We start from the raw sequence: 16,904 nt of genomic DNA on the forward strand, positions 1-16,904 counted from the left end.
CAAAAAAAAACACCAGCCTTCCAATCTTTCCTTCTAACTGCGATTCTCAAACCCTGGAAACATTTTTATAAATCTCTTGCGTACTTCTTCTGCAGCAATTATATCTATCCTGTAATGTAATGACCAGGGGTTGGCACGGTGGCACAGTGGTTAATACTGCTGCCTCACAGCACCAGTGGCCTGGGTTCAATTCCACTCCCTGGTGACTATTTGAATGGAGTTTGCACATTGTCCTCTTGTCTTCGTGGATCTCCTCCTGAAGGTCCAAAGATGCACAGGCTAGGTGGATTGGCCATGTTAAATTGCCCATAGTGTAGATTATGTGGGTTTATAGGGGGATGGGTCTGGGTGGGATGCTCTGAGGTTTGGTGTGGACTTGTTGGACCAAAGGGCCTATTTCCACTCTCTAGGGAATTCTATGATTCTAGAACAGTACACGATTTCAGCTGTGGCCTAACAAATGTCTTATATAGTTCAAGTATTACATCCCTTTTCTTATATTCAATACCTTGGCCAATGAAGGAAAGCACATAACTTTCTTTCTTTACCACTTATTTCCTGTCCTGCCACCTCAGGGATTTTGGACCTACACTTCAAGGTGTGCCAATCCCTCTATCCTTCTCACTGCCCTCCATTTACTGTGCATATAAGTGCAAAATAATTGCGGAGGCTGGAAATCTGAAATAAACGCAGAGAATGCTGGAAAAACTCAGCAGGTTTGGCAGCACCTGCACAGACAGACAAAGGTAATGTTTTGAGACCGATATGACTTCTTCAGATTTGTTTTTTACATGTTGCATGAAAAGATATCCAACGTACATACAACATTTGTTTTTATTCATTTGATGTCACGGGATGTGAGCATCACTGGCCAGGTCTGCATTTATTACCAATCCCTAAGTCAACCACATTATTGGAGTTGTGTCTGGTCCAGATTTTCCCTAAAAGGTATTAGTGTGAGCCGGGTTTAATGACAGTTAAAATTTATTGGACCTGCTTTTTACTCCAGAATTTAAGGAGACAAAACTTTACATCAGTTATGTTTGGATTCAAACTCATGTACAGTGGGGTTCTCAGTTACCAGACCAGTGATGTTACCACTTAGTTACTGCCTCTCCAGTAATAGCTTATGCACATTTTGAGCTGTTGGTCCTGTCAGAGCGTTCTGCCAGGTTAACCGAGGAGAATTACAAAGATTCAAGGCACCTCAATTTAGTTTGTATATTTTATACATCCCACAGCCATCGCTTAGATTATCATTGCAATGTAACACTGTTAAGGCAAATTGACCATGAAGATAAAACCATCAATGAGAACTGCGTCCTTCCCAAAAAGCAGGATTGTGCAGGAAGACAGACGTCATCCCAAATGCACTGCACAACATGCAGCTTCAATCTCATTTCAGGACAGAGGCCTGGGATTACTGCTAAGTCATCTCTCATTAATCAGTATACAAGGATAAGCTGGGTAAATGAGAGTGGGAAGCCAAGGCTGCAATCCATTCTGTCCCTGCAGACAGCTCCCACCAGTAAGGCAACACACAGTCTCCCAGTAATGGAATGCAATTTACTTCACATAAACTCACACACACATCAATTGCACAGAGCTAAACCTGCAAGCTTGTACTTACAGTAAACATAAGCAACCATTCATTCACATCTTCACTGACAAAAGCAAATGATAGACCGTCCCAGACCACAAACCAGTAGCACACCAGCACTGAAAAGTCAGCTTTTGTCTTGAGGCTTTTGAAATAACGGAGGACAATAAACACAAAATCTGACCATATTTGCAATATATTTGTAGATGCTCCAGCAAATTTAGTATACAATACAAAACAAAACATTATTTATCATATCCCAACAATTGGCACGTTTTTCTTTTTAACAACAAACCCCCGCCTCTTTGTTGATTTTTTTTTGTTCTTTGCCGAGAGGAAACAAAATAATAATGTACATTCAGGTAATGGTAGAAGTAGACCCTGCTGATGAAAATGTGCAAAATGGAACACTTGAGGTCTGAAAGCATCAGCACCATGGAGAGCAGTCATCGCTCTAGCCGCCTCTCAGTCTGTCTCTGAGACACCCCACCCACACGCACAGCCAAAAGGCGCTCAGAAATACAGCTGTAATTATCCTTCCCAAAAATTGGAAAATAAATAAATTTATATATACATACATATATATAGATATATATCCATACTCTTATCTACAACACTTGTCCGACAGACTTTGACTGAAGCTCCGTCACCATCTACAGCCACAATGGAATATAAACGAGGACAAGTTTATCTTTTTTTTTGGCATACGCATTCTGTTTCATTCAGATCGAGCCCTCCCTCTGCAAAAGAAATCTTAAAACTTAAAAACGATGATCACGTTTGAGACTGTGATTTACAGCACAACTGGAAAATAAACCACAATTTTTTTTCGAAAAACAGAAAGGAACACTGTGGAGTGAGCATTTAGGCTCCCATTTTGATTGCGAGTAAAATCTGTGCCAATCTTTGTCTCGATTTTGAGTTCTGGGATAGTCGTATTTTATCCTCCCTCTCTCTATCTGTTCCCAGAACCCAGTCTCATTTGCACGGGGACTGCAGCTCTTACTAATAGATCTGATCACCCAGTCTGTCTCTATACACATACACTAGATTTCTCGCTAAGAGAAGCAGGAAAGACAGGGCCACCCTAACGGTCCAGATTTATGATGTATTGTCCACTACAGTCTCTGCTGCTGGCTTCGTTCTTGAGGTCTTGGAAGACCTCAGTGAAGTAATGCGGGTCTGAATTAATCTGAAGCATCTTGGCACTCATCTGGCCGATAATGGAGAGGCATCTGTCCCAGAAAACCTCCTTGTTGGCTTCCACCAGGAAGGGCTTGAGGGGGTAGGAAATCTCGTTGCCCATGTAGGAGTAGGCGAGGTACAGGCAGGTGAGGAAGGTGGCCTGCAGTTCGAAGTCACTGGCGATCTCTTCGCTCACCACCTCCCGGCACAGCAGGTAGACGAAGACCACATTAGCCGGGCTGATGAAGCCTTGGTCTTGCCAACCCTGAAGCAACAGAGCCCGGTCCACCCCCCGGAACCAGAGCACCGCCTCACCGGAGCTCAGCTGCTTCAGGCGGTAGCAGCGCCGGCACAGGAACTCGCCCAGGCAACGCAGCAGCTCCCCGGTGGACGCCTGCACCACCACACGGCGTGGAGAGGCCGGGCTGCGGCTGCTGGCTTGCTTCTGCACCGATCCCAGCTGCCTGGCACTGCTGGGGGGTACAACTGGCACTGGCACTGGAAGAGCCCGGTGCTGAGCAGCGGGTTGCAGCGGGGGGTAGGACTTCTTCAGGTTCTTCTCGTTGAGTTGCTTGACCGGGTTATTGTTGTTGCTGATGGCGCCGCTGGCATTGTCGTTGGCATGAGGAGGCTGGCTCGGGTTCACCTTCTTGGCTTTCTTCTTCTTGGCCGAGGCGGCGACCAGGCGTTTCCAGGTCAGGGCGGAGATGAGAACTGAGTGCTTCTTCAGGCTCCTCTCTTTGCCGCTCTTGCCCGCTCCAGGGTGGCCGTCCTCCACCGTGCCACCTTTGCCCTTGGGCTCCGGGGACAAAGACAGGACCGTGCCCATTGTCTGGCTAACGGGGCGGCGGAACTGTAGAAGGGGCGGCGGGCAAAAGCGGGGAGAGAGAATGGACAGGAGCCAGGCGAGAGGAAATCAACAACAAGTCTCACTGCATTTGGATAGCCAAACGGATGGACGGCTGCCTCCCGCAGTAGCCAGGTGAGGGTTGGAGTTGGGAAGGAAGGGTCTTTTGGAATGGGAGGGGGTGGTATTTTCTTGATGCTTTGGGGACGGAGAAGGGGGTGGCGGATGGGGAAAGGGCTAAAACTCCGTCTCTGTCGCTGATGGAGGACTGACCAGACCACACTCGCCCGTCTGCCTTCCCAGCTCCAAAGTGATGGGCACAAGCCAGAACCAATCTCTAAAAGCAGCCTCCAACCTGGGGGCGCCATCCTCAATGGACGGACAAGGAATCCAATTGGAATAGAGGATCGCTAGATTGGCACTGCAAAAAGCCAATAGGATCCAGAGTTCTGCTGTCTTTGGGGAACAACCAATCAGTACCCAGGAAGCCGGAGGGGTTTACTCCGCCCGAGACCCAAACAACACCCAATGGGGTCAGGTGCTTGGATCGGGACATGTCTTTGGCCAATAGAAGACACGGTTGGGAATGGTTGGCAGCACTTACAACCAATAGAAGCCTAAAGCACCGAGCGAATGGGCAGGGCATGTCTACAGATACAGCTTGTCATTGGCTGGATGTGTTGTGGGGGTGGGGTCAGGGCAGGAATGGCTTCAGCAATAGAAATTTGGGGTTCGGTAGACGGTTTGCTCATGGAGTGGGAAAGGGTTAATGGAATCGATTCAAACGGTGTTAGAGGAAACTAAAGATTAGTGACTATAAATAGGGCCTGTAATCCCTGAAAAGGAACTGAGCTAATACCTGCTTTAAAGCAGCTTATAGTTCAAATGGCAGCATCCAATGCGGTCAATTACAAAATAAGGTAAAGGAGCAAAAAAAAATGCGTTTGGATAAAGCCTAATGGTATTTCAAATCAATTGACGGCCAATGTAACGACAGCTTTATTGGACTGGCGTAGCAGCACAGCAGGGATTCACTCAGGCTCTCGATCCGATAGCGACTGTCTGCTAGAACGGCTCACTGATTTACACTTGGCATCCTGCAGTTTTGTATGGTCCAGATAGTAACTCTCTTTTGCAGGATTTATCTGCCCTCACCGGGTAATGTATTATCAAATCCTGGTTTTATACAGGTCCAGAAATGGAAATAATTTCAAACCAATTGGCAAAGGCACTAAAACAAAAAAAAATCAAAATTAAAAAAAATCACTGAATCACAAAATGTGATATCGGCATAAGTGACCAAAATCCAGAAACAAAGCAGAGTGGGGAATGTTTCAGAGGTAGCCGGAACTGCAAATGCTGGAGAATCTGGGATAACGGCGTGGAGCTGGATGAACACAGCAGGCCCAGCAGCATCAGGGGAGCAGGAAAGCTGACATTTCAGCTGGTCTGGACCCAAAACATCAGCTTTCCTGCTCCTCTGATGCTGCTTGGCCTGCTGTGTACATCCAGCTCTATGCCTTGTTGTCTCAGAGTGGGGAATGGTTGATTTTTTTGACTGGATGATGGTTTATCACAGATGTGCCCAGGCTTCAGTGTTGGGATGTCGAGCTAGCTCTACAAAACACATTTTAAAATGTTAAGAATGCACAAAAGCTGGGAAGTAATGTGAACTGTGAAGAGGATAGAGCTTCAAAATAGCAAAGGCAGGTTAGCAGAATGTTCACAAGTGCCAGATGAAGTTTAATTCTGTTATTTTACATCACACAGCTGTTATTCCATATGCCTTTAATAGACACACACATGATATAATCACCATATCATACCACAGGATATCAAGATACAAAGGGCTCAGTCTCCCTCTTAACTCGAGCCTCTTGAAACATGATGTGTTAGTGGAAGGATGCTAGTCTAGCCAAGTAGCTACGTATCAGCCCAGAGATTGAACTGTTTGTGATTGTAACGTACTGGGAGCTGTAACAAACATCTTTTAAATCTTTTAGACCCATATCTCATTTTTATAGGAGCTAAAACTGACGTAAAAATTACCATGAGACGACAAGGTCTCTCTCTAAATAGGAACAGGAGCGGGCCATTCAGCCTCTCAAGCCTGTCCCACCATTCAACAGGATCCTGGTCAATCTAACACTCCTCATATCCATTTTCCTAAGTTTTCCCCGTAACCCTTGATTCCCCTACTGGAAATCTTCTAATGGTGTAAAATCATGGCTACAACCGGCTCTCTACAGACAGATCACTGTGGCCATTTGTAATGTAAACTTATGGAGCCCTGCAACCCCCTTCCTGTGGAATAGTGTCCCTCAAGCTTTATATGTCTCACTCTCGCTCTGTCTGTCACTCTAATGGACAGCAATTCCTATAAATCCTCATCACTTACCACTTGGCTGTTTGGGAGTCAATTGTTAAAGAAAGGAAGAGTTGAATTACTTTACCTTTTATGCTGTCTCAAATGTCTTTTTTCTCTGTGATTTTGGAAGTGCAACAGCGAATTTGTGCACATCAGGCTCCCAATGCGATAATGTACAGATCATTTGCTTGTATTGCTTTTGATAGAAGGATAGATATTAGCCCAGAGCTACCAGAGAGAAGCATGAGACCTTTTATGTTGGCCTGAGAGAGTAAACCTGCCTCAGTTTGTTGTCACCGCTGAGTAACAGCTTTCATCTATATAGTGCCTTTCATGCACAAAATCTTTCAAAGTGCTTTTCTAAAAGCAATTGCCAGGCAGTTTACGACAATGCAGATGAAATTTAATGCAGAGAACTGTGGCAGGATATAAGAACAGGAAGGACTGCAATTGCTGTAAATCAGGAACAAAAACAGAAGTTGCTGGAAGAGCTCAGCAGATCTGGCAGCATCTGTGAAGAAAAAATCAGAGTTAGCGTTTTGAGTCCGGTAATCCTTCGTGGTCTGAGTCAGTCCCTTTCACCAGCATTTGTCTCAGATCCCTCTGAACTGTTTCTATTCATGTACCCATCCAGATGCCTTTTAAATGTTGTAATTGTGCCAGCTTCCACCACTTCCTCCAGCATCTCATTCCATACACACCCTCTGTGTGAAAAAGTTGCCCCTATGGTCCCTTTTACATTTTTCCTCTCTCACCTTAAAACTATGCCTTCTGGTTTTGGACTCACCCACCCCAGGAAAAAGACCTTGGCTATTCACCCTATCCATGCCCCTCATGATTTCATTAAATTCTATAACGCCATCCCTCTGCCTCCGATGCTCCAGGGAAAATAGCCCCAGCCTGTTCAGCCTCTCCCTGTAGGTCAAACCGTCCAACCCCGGCATCATCCTGTAAATCCTTTATGCACCCTTTCAAGTTTCACAACGTCCTTCCTATAGCATGGAGACCAGAATCGAACACAGTCTTCCATAGCATGACCTCCCAACTCCTATACCCAACACACTGACCAATGAAGACAAGCTAACCAAGCACCTTCTTCACTTCCTCATCGACCTCTAACTCCACTTTCAGAAACTATGAACCTGCATTCCAAGGTCTCTTTCATTTGGCAACATTCCCCAGGACCTCAACATTAATTGTATAAGTCTTGCCCTACCAAAATGCAGCACCTCACATTTATTGAAATTAAACTCCATCTGCCCCCCCCTCCTCAGCCCGCATGCCCTCGTGATGAATCACAGAATCCCTACTGTGTGGGGACCGACCCTTCGGCCCAACAAGTACACACTGACCCTCAGAGCATCCCACCCAGTCCGATTCCCCTATAACCCATCCTAACCTACACATTCCTGAATACTGTGGGCAATTTAGCATAGCTTATCCATCCTAACCTGCATATCCTTGGACTGTGGAAGGAATCAGGAGCAAACCCACGTGGACACAGGAAAAACGTGCAAACTCCACAAAATCACCCGAGGGTGGAATGAAACCCGGGTCCCTGGCACTGTGAAGCAGCAGTGCTAACCACTGGGCTATCGTGCCCCCAATGAAGATCCTGTTGTACTCTGAGGTAAACTTCTTCACTATCGATCACACCACCAATTTTGGTGTCAGCTGCAAACTTATTAACCGTACCTCCTAGGTTCATATCCAAATAATTTATATAAAAGACAAAAAAGAAGTGGATCCAGCACCGAGATAGTGAGAACTGCAGATGCTGGAGAATCCAAGATAACAAAGTGGAGCTGGATGAACACAGCAGGCCAAGCAGCATCTTAGGAGCATAAAAACTAGAGATTCCCTGAGGTTGGTCTGCAGCGGGGAGGATAACTTCTTCAGGTTAGGCATCCTGGAAGAGGCTTCGCAGTGAGGTTAAAATTGTGATCAGAGATAACGAGAACTGCAGATGCTGGAGAATCCAAGATAACAAAGTGTGAAGCTGGATGAACACATCAGGCCAAGCAGCATCTCAGGAGCATAAAAGCTGGATGAACACATCAGGCCAAGCAGCATCTCAGGAGCATAAGAGCTGTGTTCATCCAGCCCCACATTTTGTTATCTTGCATCCAGCACCAATCCTTGTGGCACACTGCAAGGACATTATGAGCATTCATAAGATATTGGTTTCGAATTAGCTGGAACATTGTGTCCGTTTCTGGGCACTGCAGTTAGGAAGGCTGTGAAGCCAGGAGAGAAAATGCAGTAAAGTTTCATGAGAATATTTCCAGGGATGTGGGACTTCAGTTACATAGATAAATTAGGGCTGTTCTCCTTAGAGATTGGAAGTATGAGAGAAGATTTAAGATAAACATTCAAAATCATGATATATCGAGACAGAGTAGAGGGGAGAAATGTTCCCATTTGGGGAAAAGTCCGGAACCAGAGGGGACTGCCCAGAAAGATGAGCCAGTAAAACTGGTGACTGATATATATTGGTCCAACTCATCTTCCATACTTCAAATTGAAGGTCCCTTCCATGAGTAAGTTCATGTCCACACACAACTGGTTTTCCAATGGTTTTTCCTCTCGATGGTGTTAGGCAATTTTTTAAAACAATTCTCTCCTGGGATGTCGGTGTTGCTGGCTGGTCAGCATTTATTGCCCATCCCTAGTTGCCCCTGAGAAGGTGGTAGTTAGCTGCCTTCTTGAGTTGCTGCAGCCCGTGTGATGTAAGTTGACCCATAATGCTGTTAGGCGGGGGGGGGGGGGGGGTGGCGTGGGTGCGGGTGGGGTGGAATTCCAGGACTTTGACCCAGTGACAGTGAAGGAACGGCGATACATTTCCAAGTCCGGATGGTGAATAGCTACGAGTGGAACCTTCAGGTGGTGGTGTTCCCATATATCAGCTGCCTTTGTCCTTCTAGATGTTAGAGTATGTGCGTTTGGAAAGAGCTAAAGCCTTAGCGAGTTGTTACATTACATCTAGTAGATCGTACATGCTGAAAATTTTAGACGTTAGATTGGCAAAATGCAACACTAACATGAGGAGCAACTTGTAATTGCAGTGAATAATCAGAATATTTTTCAAACGTGGCTGTCAATGGCTCTGCTGACATTAAAAACCCATCCCTAATTGCCCTGGATAAAGTGTTGGTGACCTACCTTATAGTTATTGTGTCATATAGGTATACAGCACAGAAACAGGCCCTTTGGCCCAACTCGTCCATGCTGACCAGGTTCCTGAAACTGAAATAGTCCCATTTAGCCCATTCCCTGTAAATCTGTCCTATCCGTGTATCTAGCCAAATGAGTTTTAAATACTGTAATTGTACCAGCCTCTACCACTTCCTTTGGCAGTGCATTCCATATATGCCCACCCGCTGTGTGAAAGCCGTCTGTCAGATCCCTTTTAAATCTTTCCCCTCTCACCTTAAACCTATTTCCTCTAGCTTTGGACTCCCTTACCCTGGGAAAAAGCCTTTGGCTACTCATCCGATCCATTCCCCTCATGATTATATACAACTCTGTAAGGTCACCCCTCAACCTCTGACTCTCCAGGGAAAAATGTCCCAGCCTATCCAGCTTCTCCTTACTACCTCAAACATCTTGAACTGCTGCAGACCTTGGGGATGCAGTTTGGGAGAGAGTTTCAGGGTTTTGACCCAATGGGTGTGAATTCATTACTTGAGAGTGTGCTCGAGACAGATATATTGGAGAGTTCCAAAAAAAAAATTAGGCAAAGAGAAAACAGTGTAGGACAACAGAGAAATAAATGAGATGAGACACCACAGTGTTGAGCTGGAGGAGCACAGCAGACCAGGCAGCATCAGAGGAGCAGGAAAGTTGACGTTTCGAGTTAAGACCCTTCTTTAGAAATGGGGGAGTGGGAAGGAGCCGGGAACTAATTAGAGAGAGGAGGGGTGGGGCTGGGAAAGGTAGGTGGGATGGTGATAGGTGAGTGCGGGTAAGTGGAGGGGATTGTGAGGCGGGAGGAGTGGTTAGATGGGAAAGAAGATGGACAGGTTGTGTCAAGTCAAGGAGGTGTGGATGAGAGGGAGGCTTGGACGTGGGATGAGGCTGGGAGTGTGGAGAATTTAGGGAATTTAAAACTGGTGAATTCCACGTTTAGGCCACTGGACTGTAGGCTCCCGAGTTGGAACATGAGGTGTTGCTCCTCCAGTTTGTGGAGGCCATCATTGTGACACTGGAGGAGGCCCAGGATGGACATGTCACCCAGGGAGTGGGAGGGGGAGTTCAGATGGTTGGTGACTGGAAGGTCTTGTCATCGCCCACCCTCCTGCAAGAAACTCCCACTTCAGTAGAGGCTAAGGGAGTGGCCATGGGCACCCACATGGGCCCAAGCTAAGTCTGCCTCTATGTAGGATACGTGGAAAAGCCCTCATCCGCAGCTACACTGGCCTCATCCCACACCTCTTCACCCGGTGTATCAATGACTGTATCGGCGCTGTCTCGTGCTCCCATGAGGAGCCTGAACAGTTCTTCAACTGTACTAATGCCTTCCACCCCAAACTCAAATTCTCCTGGACCACCTCTGATACCTCTCTCATATGCCTGGACCTCTCTGTCTCCATCTCCTTGGTGACCACCTCAAAATTGATATCTATTTCAAATCCACCAACTCCCGCAGCTACCCGGGCTACACCTCCTCTCACCCACCTTCCTGCAAGAATATGATCCCCTTGTCCCAATTCCTCTGCTTCTGCTGCATCTGCACCCAAGATGGGGCATTCCACTCCTGCACATTCCAGGTGTCCCCCTATTTCAATGACAGTAATTTCCCCACTTTGGTAGTTGAAAATGCCCTCAACCACATGTCTTGCATTTCCCACACTAATGCCTTCACATCCCCTCCCCCCAATAAAAATAGAGACAGGTGGATTTGAAATAGATATCAATTTTGAGGTGGTCACCAGAGATGGAGACTGAGAGGTCCAGAAATGAGAGAGCTGTCAGAGATGGTCCAGGTGAATTTGAGTTTGGGGTGGAAGGCGTTAGTACAGTTGATGAACTGTTAAGGATCCTCATGGGAGCACGAGATCACATATCACCCCAGTAACCTCCGTATCCAGCGTATCATTCTCTGGTACCTCCATCACCTACAATTTGACCCTGTAACCAAAGAGATGTATCCCTCCCCACTGCTATCTGCCTTCCGTAGGGACTGTTCTCTCCGCAACTCCCTCATCTGCCCCACACTCCCCACTTCTCCAGGTGCTGCAGTTTCCTCCCACAGTCCAAAGATGTGCAGGCTAGGTGGATCGGCCATGCTAAATTGCCCATAGTGTTCAGGGTGTGTGTGTTATAGGGGAATGGGTCTGGGTGGGATGCTTCAAGAGGCAGTATGGACTTGTTGAGCCAAAGGGTCTGTTTCCACACTGTAGGGAATCTAATCTAAACCCCACCAGCCCCAGCACCTTTCCGTGCAACTACAGGAAGTGCTACACCTGTATAGGGATACCTCACACTTCACCTCCATTCAAGGCAAAAAAACAAACCTTCCACATTAGACATGGGTTCACCTGCACATCCATCAATGAGGTCTACTGCACCTGCTGCTCCTGATGTGGCCTTCTCTACATCGGTGAGACCAAGCAGAGGCTCGGAAACCATTTTGTAGAGCATCTGTGCTCTGTTTGCAACAAATGACAACACCTTCTGGTCACCAACCATTTTAACTCCCCCTCCCACTCCCTGGGGGACCTGTCCATACTGGGCTTCCTCCAGTGCCATCCCACCTACCTTCTTCAGCCCCGACTCTCCTCTCTCTATTTATTCCTGAGCTCCTTTCCCCCGTCCCCATTTCTGAAGAAGGGTCTCAACCAAAAACGTCAGCTTTCCTGCTCCTCTGGTGCTGCCAGGCCTGCCGTGTTCCTCCAGCCCCACACTGTGTTGTCCCTGACTCCAGCATCTGCAGTTCTTGCTGTCTCTGAGGAAATGAGATGAGTTATTTTTGCAGAACCCAGCACAAACAAGACAGGCCAAATGACCACTTTCTGCACTGTATGTGTCAGATAAGAAGTGCTGTATTAAAAGGTGAATGATGGAACATCAGTCATGCATGATAAACCTAGATTCCTGTCCTGGTTTTGTGAATGAGATTTTAATGCACAGTCTTCTGGTTTGAAGATCAAGGCTGCAACCAGCTGAACTACTTATAAAGCAATGAGAACACATTGACTATTTTGGGCTTTTTATTAAGTATTTGCCCTGTACTGTGACCGACCTAAATATCTCTCCTTGTTTCTGGCAAAGTCAGGCCTTGAAGTAGTTTTAAATCAGCTGTTGACTGAAGTGGTGAGATTTTGGGACAAAAACAAATATTGCTGAAGAAGCTCAGCAGATCAGGCAGCACCTGTGGTGAAAAAGCTATGTTAACATTTTGAGTCCAGTGATCCTTGCTCAGCACTGTTAGTAGCTTGGAAAAGGACGGTGTACGTTTCTGAAAGCAGTGGGGAGAAAGAGTAAGAAAATAGGAGGAACAGGAAGAATGATTGGAACAGGAACATTGAGCTGAAGTTGGCCATTCAGCCCTTCAGGTTCTAGGCCCGAAACCTCAGCTTTTCTGCTCCTAAGATGCTGCTTGGCCTGCTATGTTCATCCAGCTCTGCACCTTGTTATCTGGAATGGATATCCTGTTGGGGAGAGGAGCAGAACTTCTTCAAGATGGGCATTGTGATATACTGGGAACACAAGAACATTGAGCTGAAGTTGGCCAATCACCCCGTCAAACCTGCTTCCCCGTACTAAAAGGTCATGATTGACCTGCCTCAGGTTTTAACTCATTTTCCATGCTATTTAAGCATAGTTCTCAAATCCTTGATATTTCCAGAATCTATTCATTTCGTGTTTAAACAGTTTCAGTGATCTAGCCTCCACAACTCTGTTGATTCTAGGTTCTTATTTACAAGAGTTAGCGGAAAAGGCAGATGAATGGGGTTGAGAAACCTATCGGCTCTAATCAAACTCTAATCAAACAGACAAAACGGGCTCAGAAACCATAACCACTCTCCCCTACATCAAAGACATTTCTGAAATGACTGCCAGGCTACTCGGACCTCTTGGCATCAGGGTAGCCCACAAACCCACAACACACTAAAACAGCAGCTAATGAACTTAAAAGACCCTATACAGACAACAAGCAAAACGAACGTCATCTACAAAATATCTTGCAAGAACTGTGACAAACACTACATTGGACAAACTGGCAGAAAGCTAGCCACCAGGATACAAGAACATCAACTAGCCACAAAACAACATGACCCACTATCACTCGTACCCTTACATACAGATGAGGAAGGACACCACTTTGATTGGGACAACACATCCATCCTAGGACAAGCCAAACAGAGACATGCACGAGAATTCCTAGAAGTATGGCATTCCAACTGGAACTCCATCAACAAACACATTGATTTGGAGCCAATCTACCATCCCCTGAGAAAAAGAACAGGAAATGACATCAGCAATGCAGGAAATGACATCACCAACCCAAGGAAACCTAAACAGATAAATAGAAAGTGGGACATAACACCAGCGCTTCATCGGAGGCTCACTGTTGATGTTACCTAGAATGGTGACAAAACATCTGGGAACAAACCTTCCAGCTCAGTGAACCAGCTTACATCTGCAACAAAATAAAGACCCACTCTTCTGTGGACCGAGGGGAGGAGAGCGTGACTGTGTTGGAGGTGGAAGGAAGACGTCGGATTGGCTGTGCACCCTTGCAACCGGTGCATCTTAATGCTGGCTTTGGCTTAACGCTGGTTCAGGGGACAGACTACCTGAAGGTGCTGGGTGTTTGGTTCGGTGGAGCTGGGGCGTGCACTAAGACTTGGGAGGAGCGTATCAGCAAACTGAAGCAGAAGCTGGGCAGGTGGACGATCTGGTCCCTCTCCATCATGGGTAAGAACCTGGTTGTCAGGTGCGAGGGGCTTTTGGTTCTGTTGTATGTGGCGCAGGCCTGGCCTATTCCCTGGGCCTGCGCTGCTGCGGTCACCCGGGCCATCTTCCACTTCATTTGGGGGTCGAGGATGGACTGGGTCCGCAGGGACACCATGTACAAAGACCTGGAAAATGGGGGAAAGGGCGTACCGAACGCCACCCTCACCCTGACGGCTACCTTTGTGTGCGGCTGCATCAAGCTGTGCGTAGATCCTCAGTACGCAAACACCAAGTGTCACTACTTACTGAGGTTCTACCTGTCCCCGGTGTTGCGAAGGATGGGCCTGGCCTCGTTACCGCGGAACGCTCCGAGTAGTTGGACCGTCCCGTACCACCTGCCCTTTGGAGAAATTTTTGAAAGGAAACACCTTTGACCACAAGGCCATCAGGCAGTGGTCAGCACGTAGTATCCTCGAGACCCTTCGGGAAAAGGAGAGGGTGGATCCCGTCATGTGGTTCCCCACGCAGACTGCCAAAGTCGTTTGGCAGAATGCCTCATCGCCACAACTTACAAACAAGCACAAGGACATTGCTTGGCTGGCGGTGAGAGGGGCTCTGCCAGTGAGATCCTTTATGCATGCCTGGAATCTCTGCGCCATCGCACGCTGCCCTCGAGGTGGCTGCGGGGGGGATGAGACTGTTGATCACCTCCTTCTGGAGTGTGCCTACGCGCAGGAGGTCTGGAGGGGGATGCAGTGGTATTTGTCAAGGTTCGTCCCGAGCAGCTCCGTGACGCGGGGCTCCGTGCTCTACGGGCTGTTTCCCGGGACGCACACTGAGACCAACATCAGCTGCGCCTGGAGGACCATCAATGCGGTGAAAGACGCTCTTTGGTCTGCCCGCAACTTGCTGGTCTGCCAGCTGAAAGAACTGACCCCGATGGACTGTTGCAGACTGGCGCACTCCAAGGTCCAGGACTACGTGCTGAGGGACGCGCTAAAGCTTGGGGCAGCCGCCGCCAAGGCACGGTGGGGAAAGACCACGGTATGAAACCCCTCGTCCAGAATAGAAACAAGGGCCCTATCTGGTAACTGGGCCCAGCTGGCGCCTTCCCCAACTGGTCAGGGGGCCAACGGGGACTGTGCGGGGTGACGACTGCCAGGGTATTTTCTTTGCTTTGTTTTTTTTTTCCTTCTTTGTTTTTTTCCTTTAGTTGGTGTACGTACCCCCTGGGTAACCCGGAGCGGCTTGCATGACTGGGTAGGTGTATAAATATGTTTTATTTTTTGCACATCTTATGAATAAAGTATATATTTTCAAATAAAAAAAGGTGACAAAACGTCTGAAAACTTACCTTCTAGCTCAGCGAGCAAACTCACATCCAGAACCTCAACCTGAGCTACAAATCTTCTCAAAACTCACTAGTTACAGGGTTATTGAGTTTTACATCATGAAAATAGATCGTTCGGTCCAAATTGTCCACGACGACCAGATATTCTAAATTAATCTAGTCCTGTTTGGCAGCATTTGGCCCATTTCTGTCTAAACCCTTCCTATTCATATACACACCCAGATGCCTTTAAAATATTGTAATTGTACCAGCCTCCACCACTTTCTCTGACAGCTCATTTCATACACACATCACCTTCTGCGTGAAATAGTTTCCCGTTAGGTCCCTTCTATATCTTGCCCCTCTCACCTTAAACCTATGTCCGACAGTATGTTTCAATAAAATCACCCTCATTCTTCTAAACTCAAATGAATAAAAGTTGATAACAAAGTGTGGAGCTGGATGAACACAGCAGGCCAAGCAGCTTCCCAGGAGCACAAAAGCTGACGTTTCGGGCCTAGAACTTCATCAGAGAAGCCCGAAACGTCAGCTTTTGTGCTCCTGAGATGCTGCTTCGCCTGCTGTGTTCATCCAGCTCCACACTTTGTTCTCTTGGATTCTCCAGCATCTGCAGTTCTCATTATCACTGAATAAAAGTTGAACCTGCTTAGCCTTTCTTGGTATTTTAATCCCTTCATCTCACCAATCAGCCGAGTGAATCTGAGGTAATGGGAACTGCAGATGCTGGAGAATTCCAAGATAATAAAATGTGAGGCTGGATGAACACAGCAGGCCAAGCAGCATCTCAGGAGCACAAAAGCTGACGTTTCGGGCCTAGACCCTTCATCAGAGAGCATGATGAAGTGTCTAGGCCCGAAACGTCAGCTTTTGTGCTCCTGAGATGCTGCTTGGCCTGCTGTGTTCATCCAGCCTCACATTTTATTATCTTAGCAGAGTGAATCTCTTTTGAATAGCCTTTAAAGCCAGTGTGTCACTTCTTAAAAGTGGGAAGCAAAGCTGTTCAAAGTATTGGAGATTGTTATCTCGGATTCTCCAGCATCTGCAGTTCCTATTATCTCTGAGCGAAATACTGCAGGTTTGATCTCACGCGCACCTTTATTTGCAGTGAGTGCTGAGGATTCTTGCTGGATGTGGGCAACGCTGGCTTGCACAACTATCACATCTATAGAACAATCATTGGCTGTTTCTTTACATTCTTGGTTTGCCATCTAATGCGTAAAGCAGGGCAAAACAGCTTAATGTAATTGTCCCACTGTTGGGTGAGTAAGAACTGCAGATGCTGGAGTCAGAGCTGAGACAGTGTGGAGCTGGAGGAACACAGCAGGTCAGGCAGCATCAGAGGAGCAGGCGAATCGATGTTTCGGGTCAGGACTTTTCTTCAGGATCTGAATCCTGACCCGAAACATCGGCTCTCCTGCTCCTCTGACACGGCCTGGCCTGTTCTATTCCTTCAGCTCCACACTGTCTCAGCTCTTGTCCCACTTTCGATTTATGTTTACTCTACACTCCCTGTGCTGTAGTCTGTTTTTAGATTACCACTCTCTGCCTTGTACTCTGAACAATGTCTATAGCATCATAAGCAATCAGGTTATTTGCAAACTAACCCATGACTGGTTGTGGGACCTTGCTGTGCAGAAATTGGACACCAAAT

At 47.0% G+C, this 16,904-nt stretch overlaps 1 protein-coding gene across 1 annotated transcript; it reads right to left on the minus strand.

Moving 5' to 3' along the window:
• Window positions 1–1,778: 1,778 nt before the first annotated feature.
• LOC125454195 (cyclin-dependent kinase 5 activator 1-like) lies at window positions 1,779–3,959 on the minus strand. Its single transcript, XM_048534715.1, has one exon. The coding sequence runs from the start codon at window positions 3,612–3,614 to the stop codon at window positions 2,688–2,690; it is 927 nt and encodes a 308-aa protein (XP_048390672.1). The 5' UTR covers window positions 3,615–3,959; the 3' UTR covers window positions 1,779–2,687.
• Between the last annotated feature and the right edge of the window lie 12,945 nt (window positions 3,960–16,904).

The sequence above is a fragment of the Stegostoma tigrinum genome, chromosome 7, assembly GCF_030684315.1.
Source record: "Stegostoma tigrinum isolate sSteTig4 chromosome 7, sSteTig4.hap1, whole genome shotgun sequence".
NCBI lineage: Eukaryota > Metazoa > Chordata > Chondrichthyes > Orectolobiformes > Stegostomatidae > Stegostoma > Stegostoma tigrinum.